Consider the following 16449-nt stretch of genomic DNA (forward strand, 5'->3'; position numbering starts at 1 on the left):
TTTTCCCTATCTGTTTGGTTTCATTGTCAATCGATCTACTATTTATGCTGGATTCGTGCCTTCATTGTACCCGCTTCAATGTATGCGCAAATACAACGAACAGGCCTAGCCTACAATGCAAAGAACACCGACCACAGAGGCCAGGAATTACGCAGTAAACTCGTAACTGGAACAGGTCTCCGGTTACATTTCTCCAACGTTCCCCGATTTGGGGAGACTGCGCAGTCTGTAGCCTACACTTCCCGTGGAAAGCAGCATACAAAATTGCATGTGTAAGCACAACTGAGTTAGTAGACCTGGGTTGCAGTGCATAATGTCCCGTTGAGAAGAAGATAAAGCAACAGAAGAGGCAAGAGGACTACATCCAGACCAGAATCGTTCTGTTTTCTCCATCCCGATTACGTACACAGCGATTCTCCACCGGGGAAAGATGGGGTGCCAGACGGCATTTAGCCCCCGACACCTTGTCCTCAAAGTGTTTTTGGTACAGTTAATCGCCTTTCTCCAGAAAACCTCTGCAGCCCCCTCGCCCATTATCAAGTTCCCAGGAGACGATAGTCCAAAAACAGACAAAGAAGTGGCTCTGGTAAGTGTTCCTTAAACAACCTTTCATAGTGGGATTGTCATGCGACTTTTGCTTCAAACTACTTTATCGGTTATTTTCAATAAATTCAGGAAGATAGAACTTAAATGCCATTCTACCATTTGTGAATTACTTTAAAATGACAAATCATTCATGAAACTCGTAATGTTTTGGCTTCAGACCTGATAGTTGGATACCCACTGGGCACACACTGGGTATCCAACCAGTGTGTGCCCAGTGGGTATCAACGTTGTTTCCACGTCATTTAAATGAAATTACGTTGAACCAAGTGGAACAGACATTGAACTGACATCTGTGCCCAGTGGGGATGTTTCATTATGTAATGCACACAAATGTTCATGTATTCATTGATACAGTATGTCTACATAGATGAATGCACTATATAGAGTAGGAAGGCATCAGAATAGATCCTATATCCACTCATAGGCTTGTCTTTTATTCCCTTCTGCAGCACTATCTGAACAAGTTCTATGGCTGCCCACAAGACAGATGTAATCTCATGGTGCTGAAGGACACCCTGAAGAAGATGCAGAAGTTCTTCTCGCTGCAAGAGACGGGCGAGATCGACCCCAAGACAGTGGAGATCATGAAGAAGCCCCGCTGTGGAGTTCCTGATGTTGCCCAATACAACTTCTTCCACAGGAAACCAAAGTGGCAGCAAAACGCCATCACCTACAGGTCAGTGGTCAAAACATGTTCGTTTGGCCCAAATAGTGTTTTGGTATAGGGAGTTGTGCAATAGGCTTTGAACCCCATGTGCAATAGGGTTGTATTCCATATAACTTCATATGTTGCTGTGCAATGTGCTGACTGCTGAACTAAGGAAATGACTAAGGAAATGACTCCTCCAGCCCCTGTAGTTTGTTTTGGAGAGATGAAAACCTCAACTATGTGCTGCCCACCAACCCAACCACAATCTGCTAACTCCAACATTCCTGTACAATGAGTGCTTGTTTGATCATTTTTATTTGAGGTTAAGAAGAGAGTAAAGTTCTGTTGTTTACATCAGCCCTTTCTGTGTCCTCATGACCACTCAGACTCACTGTATGTACCATGGGAAAAACAAAGATGGGGAGAAGTTAACCAAAACAACAAGAGACAGAGCGTTATCCTGCTCAGACAGACTCACATAGCAGGGGTTAGTTGCTGGACTCTCTCATGAAGCATTCTAAGCACATGAGTCATAGGCAAGGCCTGAAGACTGATGGACTTTATGTCCAGAAGGGGGGTTTAGGAAAGCTCTGATCTATTGCTTTTGTCCTTTAAATAGAAGAGAGATGGGTGTACAAGCTTTTGTCTTCTGCGTTTTGACATAGGTGAATCTCACGTTTGAGGGTTTTATATGCTGACATTGGTCCATCTTCTGCTTGTATTAGGTGTATTTCCTCAAGCATACCTAGTCAATGACACAGTAATATTCCATTATGTAAGATGTATCATGCAGCACATCTTCAGCCAAGGATGAGCTGTTTAATGAGTCTCCTCCTCAGTTTCTTCTCCTCTCTGTGTTCCACCTCTCAGGATTCTAGGCCACTCTCCTGACCTGGACGAGGAGACTATTGATGACGCCTTCTTAAGGGCCTTCAAAGTGTGGAGTGACGTCACCCCACTCAAGTTCACCCGCCTCATGGATGGAGAGGCTGACATCATGATTAACTTTGGCCGCAACGGTACGGTATTACAGAACAGTTTTGACTTTTTATATTCTGCTGAATGTACTGTATGAAACATCAGCAATGCCGGATGATAAGTAGCCTAGTTAAACCAGACTTAATTCTGCTCTCATCTTCGTTCAGACTGGTGTAGCCAAGCTACTCATCACCCGGTTATTGCGTGAAAGGGCGGAAATGGCTGGGAACTAGATTAGATGATGGGTGCTCAGTGCTGCTAATCGTATAGTATAGTACCGTAGGCCTGTCTATGTGTGAGTTACTAGTTGCTCAAGCCCAGAATGACATGTTTTCATTACATGTCTTCATGGCACCATCCCATACGTGATCTACACTGTTGAAGTCTAACAAGAGCTACTTCAGAGACAGTTCTATTCTGAGTTGAATCCATCCAGTAAGGCTGTAATTGTATACTGATCTGTGCCTTGAGTCCTTTTGTTTTAACCCTTGTTATGTGAATCCACAGAGCATGGTGATGGCTACCCCTTCGATGGTAAAGATGGTCTGCTGGCTCATGCCTTTGCTCCTGGACCAGGCACCGGGGGAGACTCCCACTTTGATGACGACGAGCAGTGGACCCTGGGAGAAGGACAAGGTACTGGAGACTGTACTGTCTGAGTTGTAAATAAAGTCTGTAAATACGAGTTCATCCTGATCTAATATATAAACCTACTTGTTTTTACTTATCACCTATTTATTCATGGTCATACATGCCACATTTTTTAAGCAATTTGCCATTAACATTTCACCAAATTAATGTAGATAGCTGAACCACACAGTATCTGATACAGCTCTGTTTGAGCTCTTTTGATCATCCCCCCCCCTCCACAGTTGTGAAGGTGAAGTTTGGTAATGCAGAGGGGGAGTTCTGTAAGTTCCCCTTCATGTTTATGGGGAAGGAGTACAACAGCTGTACCAATCAGGGCCGTGATGATGGATTCCTCTGGTGCTCCACCACATACAACTTTGACGACGACGGCAAATACGGTTTCTGTCCCCATGAGTGTGAGTAGGAGCCAACATGGCTGTGTTTTTCTCTTTCCTCTAAAGAGTTCCTGTGAATGTATTGTGCAAAAGAGTTATAATATGCATTTTGATATCTACATGGAGTGTATAAAGTTAAGAGTGTTGCATTCAGCAGTCTCTCAAGGAACGTCTATTGTGGTGTTTTAGCTATAGTTTCTGACGAGGAGTTGGCCAGGAGTTACTCCAGATGAGAGGTTTGTAATTAGTTAGAAGAAGCTGTGTTGCTGTTGGACTGGGACCAAGTGGGTGGGAGTACATTCTGGGAAACTAGTGTTGTTGTCTGGGTCATAAAATGCTCCCACTTCTCTGTGTTGCTGGGCCAGATTCATGAAGCTTTTCATCAATCCTTTTGTCTGTCTGTTTGTGCTGCTGTCCATGGTACTGACATTAGGGTATAGACTCACCATAAATGAGCGCCAAAACATATAGGCTTACAGTCGACTCATATGAGACCAACAGTCTTATGAAACTTCCTAACTGGTTATCCTTTGATCTTGAGAAAATGGCGTACTCAGTGAAGTCTTGTGAAACATTTCTCTTGTTGATAGTTTTATAGACTGTTGATATACTGTAGCAATAAACATTTTAGTCTGGACAGAGTGTATGTGTAACACCCTGACAAAGAATGATTTTGCGGTTCAGTTAGTTTAAGATTGAGTCTGTGAAATCACTCAAACTCAGGCTCAACGTAACTGCCATGGCATTTTATTAAATGATGCAAACCTACTGTAAACTGTATAGATAATTCCTTCAACTTCCTGTGTTACAGTGCTGTTCACCCTGGGTGGAAACGCGGACGGAGCTCCCTGTAAGTTCCCCTTCACTTTCCAAGGGGAGAACTATGATGGTTGCACCACTCAGGGGCGTGACGACGGCTACCGCTGGTGTGCTACGACTGAGAACTATGACAATGACAAGTCCTACGGGTTCTGCCCTGAAACAGGTGAGTTCCCAGTTCATACTGCCAAAGCCCGAAGGGGTCTCTCCGTCCATATAGCATACAAGCTTCATCAGCTGTGTTAACCCAAACAGTTAAGGGCACTGATGCATCCAACAGACCTAACTGTTGCATGGAAACCTTAATCTGAGGATTATATTGAAATATGTGTGTGCTTTCGATTGTACTTGAGCCAGGTTGTGTGTGTGTGTGCTAGCGTGTGTTAGTGGTGCGCGCGTCAGCTGTTTCTTCACCAGCTCACTATTGCTATTAACCCATCCGCAACCGCCCGACTATATGTGATAGTGAAAATCTGAGGCCCTCACCCAACCCTAACCCTCACCCAACCCTAACCCTCACCCAACCCTAACCCTCACCCAACCCTCACCCAACCCTAACCCTCACCCAACCTTAACCCAAACCCCAACCCTCACCTAACCCTCACCAAACCCTAACCCAACCCTCACTCAACCCTAACCCTCACCCAACCCTAACCCTGACCCTCACCCAACCCTCACCCAACCCTCACCCAACCCTCACCCAAACCTCACCCTAACCCTCACCCAACCCTCACCCAACCCTAACCCTCACCCAACCCTCACCGAACCCTCACCTAACCCTCACCCAACCCTAACCCTCACCCAACCCTAACCCTCACCCAACCCTAACCCTCACCCAACCCTAACGCAACCCTAACCCTCACCCAACCCTAACCCTCACCCAACCCTAACCCTCACCCAACCCTAACCCAACCCTAACCCTCACCCAACCCTCACCCAACCCTAACCCTCACCCAACCCTAACGCAACCCTAACCCTCACCCAACCCTAACCCTCACCCAACCCTAACGCAACCCTAACCCTCACCCAACCCTAACCCTCACCCAACCTTAACCCAAACCCCAACCCTCACCCAACCCTCACCTAACCCTCACCCAACCCTAACCCTCACCCAACCCTCACCCTCACCAAACCCTAACCCAACCCTCACTCAACCCTAACCCTCACCCAACCCTCACCCAACCCTAACCCTGACCCTCACCCAACCCTAACCCTCTCCCAACCCTCACCCAACCCTAACCCAACCCTCACCCTCACCCTAACCCTCACCCAACCCTATCCCTCACCCAACCCTCACCTAACCCTCACCCAACCCTAACCCTCACCCAACCCTAACCCTCACACAACCCTAACCCTCACACAACCCTAACCCAACCCTAACCCTCACCCAACCCTCACCCAACCCTAACCCAACCCTAACCCTCACCCAACCCTAACCCTCACCCAACCCTAACCCTAACCCGTGAATGTAGAAAATGTGCTGTAGGCTACAGTCGAAGACGGCAGAACAATTTTTTGACAGGGGGAACAGGATATTTTTTTTGCCTGATTTAGATATGTGTCTGCTTATAATTTATGACATTTTGGTGAGCTATTTGCTAGCCAACTTGTCTATAATTAGATACGTGTAGCTGTCATTATACAGTGCACACATTTTGTTACGTTACAGCCTTATTCTAAAAAAAATAATAATGATGATGCGAAAACAGGTTTTTAGAATTTTGTGCAAATGTATTAAAAATACGTACCTGAAATACCTTATTTACATACACTACCATTCAAAAGTTTGGGGTCACTTAGAAATGCCCTTGTTTTCCATGAAAACATACATGAAATGAGTTGCAAAATGAATAGGAAATATAGTCAAGACGTTGACAAGGTTATAAATAATGATTTTTAATTGAAGTAATAATTGTGTCCTTCAAACATTGCTTACGTCAAAGAATCCTCCGTTTGCAGCAATTACAGCCTTGCAGACCTTTGGCATTCTAGTTGTCAATATGTTGAGGTAATCTGAAGAGATTTCACCCCATGCTTCCTGAAGCACCTCCCACAAGTTGGATTGGCTTGATGGGCACTTCTTACGGTCAAGCTGCTACCACAACAGTTCAATAGGGTTGAGTTCCGGTGACTGTGCTGGACACTCCATTATAGACATAATACCAGCTGACTGCTTTTTCCCTAAATAGTTCTTGCATAGTTTGGAGCTGTGCTTTGGGTCATTGTCCTGTTGTAGGAGGAAATTGGCTCCAATTAAGAGCCGTCCACAGGGTATGGCATGGCGTTGCAAAATGATTAACCTTCCTTCTTCAAGATCCCTTTTACCCTGTACAAATCTCCCACTTTACCACCACCAAAGCACCCCCAGACCATCACATTGCCTCCACCATGCTTGACAGATGGCATCAAGCACTCCTCCAGCATCTTTTCATTTTTTCTGCATCTCACGAATGTTCTTCTTTGTGATCCGAACACCTCAAACTTAGATCCGTCTGTCCATAACACTTTTTTCTAAATCTTCCTCTGTCCAGTGTCTGTGTTCTTTTGCCCATCTTAATCGTTTCTTTTTATTGGCCAGTCTGAGATATGTTTTTTTCTTTGTTACTCGGAGTTGCCTCTTCACTGTTGACGTTGAGACTGGTGTTTTGCAGGTACTATTTAATAAAGCTGCCAGTTGAGGACTTGTGAGGTGTCTGTTTCTCAAACTAGACACTCTAATGTACTTGTCCTCTTGCTCAGTTGTGCACCGGGGCCTCCCTCTCCTCTTTGTATTCTGGTTAGAGCCAGTTTGCACTGTTCTGTGAAGGGAGTAGTACACAGCATTGTATGAGATCTTCAGTTTCTTGGCAGTTTCTGAATAGCCTTCATTTCTCAGAACAAGAATAGACTGTCGAGTTTCAGAAGGTCTTTGTTTCTGGCCATTTTGAGCCTGTAATCGAACCCACAAATGCTTGGGGGTAAAACAGTTTTTACCCTCAAGCCATAAGATTCCTGAACAGGTAATCAAATGGCTACCCGGACTATTTGCATTGTGTGCCCCCTCCCCAACCCCTCTTTCCGATACTGTTACTCTCTGTTTATCATATATGCATAGTCACTTTAACCATATCTACATGTACATACTACCTCAATCAGCCCTGCCTGTATGTAGCCTCGCTACTGTATATAGCCTCACTACTGTATATAACCTCACTACTGTATATAACCTCACTACTGTATATAACCTCACTGTATATAACCTCTACTGTAATTTTTCACTGTTGTTTTATTTCTTTAACTACCTATTGTTCACCTACTACCTTTTTTGCACTGTTGGTTAGAGCCTGTAAGTAAGCATTTCACTATAAGGTCTACTACACCTGTTGTAAACCTGACAAAAACTTTGATTTGATTTAATGCTCCAGATACTCAACTAGTCTAAAAGGCCAGTTTTATTGCTTCTTTAATCAGAAAGACAGTTTTCAGCTGTGCTAACATAATTACAAAAGGGTTTTCTAATGATCAGTTAGCCTTTTAAAATGATAAACTTGGATTAGCTAGTTGTCACAGTTTTCTAAAGTTGAACCCAGAAGCAGACCAGGACAAGGAGAGTAAGACGAAGGTGAGTATTTATTTACAAGTTTGAATGTAGTGATAGAAAAATCCAAGTGACGGAGCGGGCAGCGGAGGTGAGTTGATGGGATTGAATAGGCAGATCCAATGAAGTAACTGAAGTCACCGACGACCAGGTAGGGATGAGATGAGTGTTCCGGGTGAATGACTGTAGACAGAAAAAAAACGGAGGTGAGTTCAAGGCAAGCAAAATGTACAAAACAAACTCTATCAAACTGGAGGCTGATACACTGGCACAACATACTGTTCATGGCTAACGATCCGGCAGGGAATGGATGTCAGGTCAGTGCTTATGAAGTGGAGGGGTGATGATCAGGACCAGGTGTGCAGATAGCGGATTGGAAACAGGTGCGGTAAATCAGAGATCTCCCAACCAGCTACGTCGCCCGGCAACCAGACAGGGTGCGTTCCAGGACACCGGAAAAAACACTCCAGGACAGAACACAGGCAAAAACAGACTCAGGAAGCGGGATTCGTGACAGTACCCCCCCCTCCGACGAACGCCACCGGGCGTACTACCCGGAGCGCCAGGGTGGAGGCGGTAGAAGTCACGAAGCAGGTAAGCATCAAGGATCTGACGCCGAGGAATCCAACTCCTCTCCTCTGGATGATATCCCTCCCAATCCACGAGATACTGGAACCCTCTACCCCGCCGTCTGGAGTCCATGAGGCGGCGCACCGTGTAGACAGGACCACCTCCGATCATACGAGGAGGAGGGGGCAACAGAGGACTGAGGAGAACCGGCTTGAGGCAGGAGACATGAAAGGTGGGGTGTACTCTAAGCGTTGCAGGCAACTTGAGTCGAACCACAACAGGATTAATGATTCTCTCCACCACAAACGGACCAATGAACTTCTGTGACAGTTTCCTCGACTCAGTCCGTAGAGGATGATCCCGTGTAGCCAACCAAACCTTATCTCCGACGGTATAAGCGGGGGCAGGAATACGGCGACGATTCGCCTGGATCTGATACCGGTCAGAAATTCTAAGGAGGGCCTTCCTGGCCCGATGCCAGGTCCGGTGGCAACGACGAATGTGGGCCTGGACAGAGGGAACCGAGAGATCCCTCTCCTGAGAAGGAAACAAGGGAGGTTGGTAACCATACAGGCACTGGAAGGGAGACATCCCAGTGGCAGATGAAGGGAGAGTATTATGGGCATACTCGACCCAGGGTAACTGAGAAGACCAAGAGGTGGGATCAGAGGAGACAAGACAGCGCAGCGTGGACTCCATCTTCTGGTTGGCTCTCTCCGCCTGACCATTAGATTGGGGGTGAAAACCCGATGTGAGACTGACTGTAGCTCCAATGGCCAAACAGAAGGATCTCCAGACAGCAGAGGTAAACTGAGGACCACGGTCAGAAACAATGTCACTGGGCAATCCGTGGACCCTGAAAACCCCCCTAACAAGGATCTCGGACGTCTCAGTGGCAGATGGAAGCTTGGAGATGGGGACAAAGTGAGCGAACTTGCTGAATCTGTCCACAATGGTCAGAATGACCGTGTTCCCACCAGAAGAGGGCAACCCTGTGACAAAGTCCAGGGCCAGATGCGACCAAGGTCGCCGGGGAATAGGTAGGGGGTGAAGAAGCCCAGAGCTGGGCCGATTGGTACTCTTATTCTGCGCACAAACAGGACAAGCGGCAACAAACCTCCGGGTATCTTCTCCCATGGCAGGCCACCAAAAACGTCTGCGCAGTAGCGCCATAGTCCGGGCAACGCCAGGGTGACAAGCTATCTTGCTGGCGTGGGACCACTGAAGGACATCAGAACGGACCGACTCAGGCACGAACAACCGACCGGGTGGACCGTTACCGGGGCCGGGCTGCGTCCGAAGGGCCGCCATCACATCCTCCTCAATCCTCCATGTAACGGCTCCCACGACAATGTTCTGGGGAAGAATCGTCTCAGTCTGGGCCCCACTCTCCTCCGTCTTGGAGAACATCCGGGACAAGGCGTCCGCCTTGCCGTTCTTCGACCCAGGTCGGAACGTCAGGGAAAAATTGAAACAAAGCCCACCTGGCCTGACGGGAGTTGAGACGTTTAGCCGATTGCACGTAAGCCAGATTCTTGTGGTCAGTCCAGACCACAAATGGTTGGTCCGCTCCCTCCAACCAGTGACGCCACTCCAAGGCAAGCTTCACAGCGAGAAGCTCCCGGTTACCCACATCGTAGTTTCTCTCAGCTGGTGAAAGACGACAAGAGTAGAAGGCGCAAGGATGGAGTTTACCGTCAGTGGAGCTACGCTGGGACAGGATGGCGCCCACCCCCACAGACGCATCCACCTCAACAAACTGACGGGAAGTGTCAGGTTGATAGAGAATCGGGACGTTGGTGAATCGTCTCTTCAAGTTCAGAAATGCTCGGTCTGCCTCAGGAGTCCAACAGAAAGTTCTGGTGCAAGACGTCAGAGCAGTTAATGGGGCGGCCACCCGGCTGTAATCACGGATAAACCTCCGATAGAAGTTTGCAAACCCCAGGAATCTCTGGAGCTGCAATCTCGTACCAGGCTGGGCCCAATCCCGAACCTTCTCTTGGTCCATCTTGATCTCTCCCCTGGAGATGATGTACCCGAGGAAGGACGTAGTGTGGGCGTGAAAATCACACTTTTCAGCCAACACGAACAGGCGGTTCTCCAATAACCGCTGCAGGACCTGCTTAACATGCTGGATGTGGCTGGAAAGCTCCTTGGAGAAAATAAGGATGTCATCCAGGTAAACGAACACGAACAGACCGATCATATCCCTCAGCACGTCATTCACCAAACTTTGGAACACTGCTGGAGCGTTGGAAAGTCCAAACGGCATCACCTGGTACTCGAAATGTCCCATAGGTGTATTGAACCCAGTCAACCACTCGTCCCCCTCTTTGAACCGAACCAGATGATACGCATTGCGTAGATCAAGCTTCGTAAACACAGTAGCACCCTGTAAAGAGTCGAAAGCGGAGCTCATCAAGGGCGGGGGTACTTGTTCTTGACCGTAATATCATTCAACCCCCGATAATCAATACACGGTCGAAGAGAGCCATCCTTCTTACTCACAAAAAAAAAATCCAGCTCCCAGGGGTGATGACGAGGGACGAATGAGACCTGCAGCAAGAGACTCCTTTATGTAGGTCTCCAGGGCTTCCCGCTCAGGTCGAGAGATACTGTATAACCGTCCCTTGGGAAAGGCAGCTCCAGGGAACAGATTAATTGTACAATCATAAGGTCGGTGGGGAGGAAGTGACTGAGCCTTCTGCTTACTGAACACCTCACCCAACTCGTGATATGTTTCAGGAACCAGGGACAAATCAGGAGGAGCAGACTCACTGACCCGACTGGGGACAGCCGGAGAACAGGCAGTCCTGAGGCAGTTAGCATGGCACTCAATGCTCCAACTAGTTACCTTTCCAGTCACCCAATCGAACGAGGGGTTGTGTTCTTAGCCAGGGGTATCCAAGAACCAGAGGAACATGGGGGGGAAGGCAAAATGAAAAAAGAAATAACCTCTGAAGGATTCCCTGACAACAACATCTTAACCGGTTCAGTCCTCATAGTGAACCGAGCCAGACTACTGCCGTTCAGAGTGGTTGCTTCAATGGCTTCCGGTAATTGCTCCTTGGAAAGCCCCAGCTGTTCCACTAAGTCGGCATCAATGAAGCCGTCATCGGCACCTGAATCGATGAAAGCGTTAATCGCTAAACTCTGATTCTTATTTATGAGGGTAGCAGAAAAATGAGGTCTGACAGGGCTCTTGAGGTTGAAACTGGCTCGCTAACAAACCTCACAAACTTAACGAGCCGAGCAGTTTAACGGGCGCTGAGGACAAACGGAGATGTAATTTTCCGAGGTACCACAGTAGAGGCAGCTGTTGGTCTCATGTCTACGTTGGCGCTCGTCCTTAGTTAACCCGTGCCGCCCCACTTGCATAGGTTCAGGATCTGGCGGCAGGACTCCTGACCCGAATGGTAACCGAGTAGCTGATTGGACGGGACCCACTGCTTCTCCCTCCTCTCTCGAACTCTGTTATCCACCCTAATAGCTAATGCGACCAAACTGTCCAGGTCACAAGGCTCCGGATAGGAGATCAACTCATCCTTGAGTTGCTCCGACAACCCCTGGTAAAAAAACGCTTGTAGTGCCTCCTCATTCCACCCACTCTCCACAGCCAATGTCCGGAACTCAATCACAAAATCTGCCATGTAACGAGCTCCTTGGTGAAGAGAGAACAAGCGCTTAGCTGCGTCCTTACCTCGGACTGGATGGTCAAAAAGCTCTCATCTCTGCCGTGAACTCCTGGTATGACGCCATGCAGGTGTCCTGTTGTTCCCAAACAGCTGAAGCCCATTCCAAAGCTCTACCATGCAGCAGTTCAATAACAAAAGCTATCCTAGCCTTGTCTGTGGCGTAAGAGTGGGGCTGCAGATCAAACACTAAACCACACTGCATAAGAAATGAACGGCATCTTCCCAAATCCCCTTCGTACTTATCAGGCGTCGGTACATTGGGCTCACGGAAGGAAACCACTCCAGAAGCGGCAGGTGAGAGGGGTGAAACAGGTGGTGGAGGATCCGTCGTCAAGCTAGCAGAGAAGTTCCGGACTGAATTCGCTATCTCCTGTAGCGCCGTGCTGTGTTGTCCCAATATATTCCCCTGATGGGTAATGGCATGGCGAACGGATTCCAGGTCCGCTGGGTTCATTCCTGGCCGGATCGTTCTGTCACGGTTTTCTAAAGTTGAACCCAGAAGCAGACCAGGACAAGGAGAGTAAGACGAAGGTGAGTATTTATTTACAAGTTTGAATGTAGTGATAGAAAAATCCAAGTGACGGAGCGGGCAACGGAGGTGAGTTGATGGGATTGAATAGGCAGATCCAATGAAGTAACTGAAGTCACCGATGACCAGGTAGGGATGAGATGAGTGTTCCGGGTGAATGACTGTAGACAGAAAAAAACAGAGGTGAGTTCAAGGCAAGCAAAACGTACAAAACAAACTCTATCAAACTGGAGGCTGATACACTGGCACAACATACTGTTCATGGCTAACGATCCGGCAGGGAATGGATGTCAGGTCAGTGCTTATGAAGTGGAGGGGTGATGATCAGGACCAGGTGTGCAGATAGCGGATTGGAAACAGGTGCGGTAAATCAGAGATCTCCCAACCAGCTACGTCGCCCGGCAACCAGACAGGGTGCGTTCCAGGACACTGGAAAAAACACTCCAGGACAAAACACAGGCAAAAACAGACTCAGGAAGCGGGATTCGTGACAAGTTTCCAGCTACAATAGTAATTTACAACATTAACAATGTCTACACTGTATTTCTGATGAATTTGATGCTATTTTAATCGACAAAAAATGTGCTTTTCTTTCAAAAACAAGGACATTTCTAAGTGACCCCTAAGTGACTTTTGAACGGTGGTGTAAGTATACAGACCCTTTCCTATGAGACTTGAAATTGAGCTCAGGTGCATCCTGTTTCAATTGACCATCCGTGAGATGTTTCTACAACTTGATTGGAGTCTACCTGTGGTAAATTCAGTTGATTGGACATGATTTGGAAAGACACACACCTGTCTATATAACGTCCCACAGTTGACAGTGCATGTCATAGCAAAAACCAAGCCAAGAGGTAAAAGGAATTGCAAGAAATGCTTAATTCTGCAGGAGTTATTTTTAAGGATATGTGAGAGTTGATAGACCTACAGTCAGTGTCCAGATTTCAGTTTCCATTAACCAATCTTAACAGTAGGCTACAGTTGCCTTGACATGCCATAGGCCTATTTAAAGTCCCGTCTTGTGGCTGTGGAATTTGTGTACCACCTCACAATCATCAAACATAACATACTGCTAATCCTCTTTTACCACTTCTACAGATATATTCTGAACATTACTTTTCTGGCCCTCCTATAACATTACTTTTCTCCCTCCTATTTGTTTTCAATTCTCCTTTCGCAGCTTTTGTCTTATTGAATTCAACTTCGACAATGTGCTTTATTGCCTCTGTGTATTGACGTGAACTTTTTCTGCCCATTCCCAAAACCATTATTTGGCTTTCTGCCCATTCCCAAAAGCATTATTTGGTGATTGGCGGTGTAGGCTATTTGGCACACGTACAGTTAAGCCCTGAAGCTTAGGCTTATGCACTAATACCAGATAGCCTAAAATAATGAAAGAAAAACCTCAATGTAACCTCCTCCCGGGACTGCGGGTTATGAGTCAACCTGCGCATCACTAGCATGGGTGCTTGCATTTATTAGTCAAGGTGTGCTGTGCTGATGCCTTCATGTATTGTTGTAGGAGAATGTTATAATGTTTGAGACCTATGGTTTCCAATCTTGCAGCAGCTAGTCTCCTGAATGACTGTAAAAGTATTTTACTGAGTGGCTGCTGGCGGGGGTTATTTCCATTGTGTCAGTGGGTTTGGGGGAGAGTGAGAGAGAAAGAGGGAAAGAGAGGCCGAAAGGGAGGGGGAGGGGGTTAAGGCTGAGGTTTTCATCTGGTTCTAATTGGTTGGGAATGCTGGCGTGCAGTGTAGTCTTGTGTGTAAGAAGCACTGAATAAGAAACAGGCTGCTTAAAAAACTACACAGGCCCAGTACTGTGCTGTACCAACCCAGATCCCAGATATAATATTATCATGCAGCAAAAGAAAAGCCACTTTTTGGAGAGTGGTATTTGGTTTTGTTTTGGATATACTGTAGATACAAAATACATCTGATGTCAATGTCATTACATTCATGGTAGTTTCTCAAGCAAATCCATTTAGCAATTCAACCCAAATCAAATTGATAACTTTTAGCACTACCTCATCGGCACATTAACAAAAGTCCATTTGGTCCTGAAATATGTATTTTTGTTCACCCATGCAGCCATGTCCACCGTTGGAGGAAACTCTGAGGGTTCCCCCTGTGTGTTCCCCTTCACGTTCCTTGGAGACACTTATGACAGTTGCACCGCTTCTGGACGTAGCGACGGCAAGATGTGGTGCGCCTCCACCAAGAGCTACGACGATGACCGCAAGTGGGGCTTCTGTCCTGATCAAGGTAAATATGTAATCGATGACCTTTGACATTAAGCTTGTTTGTAGGTGGTTTTAGCAGTTTAGTGGACAATGACAATTCATGTTTATTTATTTGAATCATTTGTATTATTATTCAGTTTTATTCATTCATGTATTTAGTCATTGTCTATGCAGAATGAAGGGAAAGTGGCCAACAGGAATTTCCCAACATGGAAACTATTCTCATTCACCTGAATATAACTTGACTTGTTATGCTTTGAATATGTGTTGCTGTATCTCTCACTCCTATTGGTGTTGTCCAGGCTACAGTCTGTTCCTGGTTGCGGCCCATGAGTTTGGCCATGCCCTGGGCTTGGAGCACTCCCAGGACCCTGGCGCTCTGATGGCCCCCATGTACACCTTCACCAAGAACTTTAGACTGTCCAACGACGACATCAAGGGCATCCAGGAGCTCTATGGTCAGTTTGAAATTCTTATGTACTGCTTATGGGTTATGTATGGGTTATGAATGTGTTATGAAGTCATTATGTAGGTACCTTTAAAATAACGTGTAACCATGACTTCACCCGCCGTTCATAGCCAGAGTGCTTTGGTGAATGTCCTGCAGGTAACAAATGTATTTCTCCTGTTGAAGGATATCAATCTCATCTACTCAATGCTCACCATGTTGCCTCTCCTTTTCCTCTCAGGTGCTGGTACAGACAAGCCCGTGCCTCCCACCCAGGGCCCAGTCACTCCTATGGACATCTGTAATGAACCTGTGGTGTTTGATGCTGTGGCCCAGATCAGAGGAGAGACCTTCTTCTTCAAGGACAGGTAAATGATTTACTGGGGATTCTACAGTATTACTTCTGATCGCCAATGGTTAGAGCAACATTTGACTTGTAGGTAATACACTTTTGTTTGGTCTTCTCAAAAAGCATGTTGCCAATCTGACTACTGATCTGTCTACAGGAAACAGACAGAAAGAACATATAACCTGAAGACTCTTATTTTAGACTCTGTGGTTAGAGTCATTGGAGCAGACCAGTCCACAAGTTAGACCTCACAACCCACAACTAAATCATTTCACCACAAACAATGGGTAGTTTAATAGGGTGCTTTGTTTGGTCTCAGAATGCATTATTTTCTCTTGGCAATCAGGTGTTTTGTTTGAATGAAGGGGGTGGTGTTATCTCTGTTTGTCTGAGCTCTAATGCTTATTTCATGCTGTGATAAGTATAAAGTTATGAAACAACTGGTAATAATAACCACTCTCACAATCCTGTATCAACTATGGTAAACCGAAATGGCTGCCTGTTATTAAGATTGTAAACCAGACCCTACTATACAGTACAGGGTACAGACTTCAACTGGGATTGTCCTATGTAGTGTAGAAAAGGAATAGGCTTTCTGTATCTCTCCATCTTAAATTATCTGTTGTGGTTCATTCTCAGCTTTCCATGACTCAGTGTACTTTCCCTCTGAAACATGAACTCTTCACCACAACAGATGAATCCTGTCTGGGACAAATTATGTTAGGAACACTTTCAACCCAAACAATAAGCTATTGCATGCAATCCAAATGACAAAATTGTGACTGAAAAGCAGGTTTAGCTTAGGATTCATTGGACATTTATATGTTCCTTCTCAGACTTTGCCTGCCACATCTTTTAGCCTTCAAAGTTTTAAGGTGAGCTTTACTATATATCTGTCATTGCTGAGTTGGAACGGTGTCCAAAGCAAACAAGTAGACTTTTTGGACTCAAAAGACTGC

At 46.3% G+C, this 16449-nt stretch overlaps 1 protein-coding gene across 1 annotated transcript in view; it reads left to right on the forward strand.

The window, feature by feature from the left end:
• Nucleotides 1–202: 202 nt before the first annotated feature.
• The window catches only part of LOC129854475 (72 kDa type IV collagenase-like), a 32911-nt gene continuing 16664 nt past the window's right edge, over nucleotides 203–16449 (forward strand). The window contains exons 1-9 of the mRNA XM_055921554.1: nucleotides 203–586; nucleotides 1056–1282; nucleotides 2126–2274; nucleotides 2741–2869; nucleotides 3106–3279; nucleotides 4070–4243; nucleotides 14542–14715; nucleotides 14996–15151; nucleotides 15383–15509. Coding sequence (XP_055777529.1) covers nucleotides 431–586; nucleotides 1056–1282; nucleotides 2126–2274; nucleotides 2741–2869; nucleotides 3106–3279; nucleotides 4070–4243; nucleotides 14542–14715; nucleotides 14996–15151; nucleotides 15383–15509 — 1466 coding nt within the window. The 5' untranslated portion in view covers nucleotides 203–430. The remainder of the gene's footprint in view (nucleotides 587–1055; nucleotides 1283–2125; nucleotides 2275–2740; nucleotides 2870–3105; nucleotides 3280–4069; nucleotides 4244–14541; nucleotides 14716–14995; nucleotides 15152–15382; nucleotides 15510–16449) is intronic.

The sequence above is a fragment of the Salvelinus fontinalis genome, chromosome 4 (genome assembly GCF_029448725.1).
Source record: "Salvelinus fontinalis isolate EN_2023a chromosome 4, ASM2944872v1, whole genome shotgun sequence".
NCBI lineage: Eukaryota > Metazoa > Chordata > Actinopteri > Salmoniformes > Salmonidae > Salvelinus > Salvelinus fontinalis.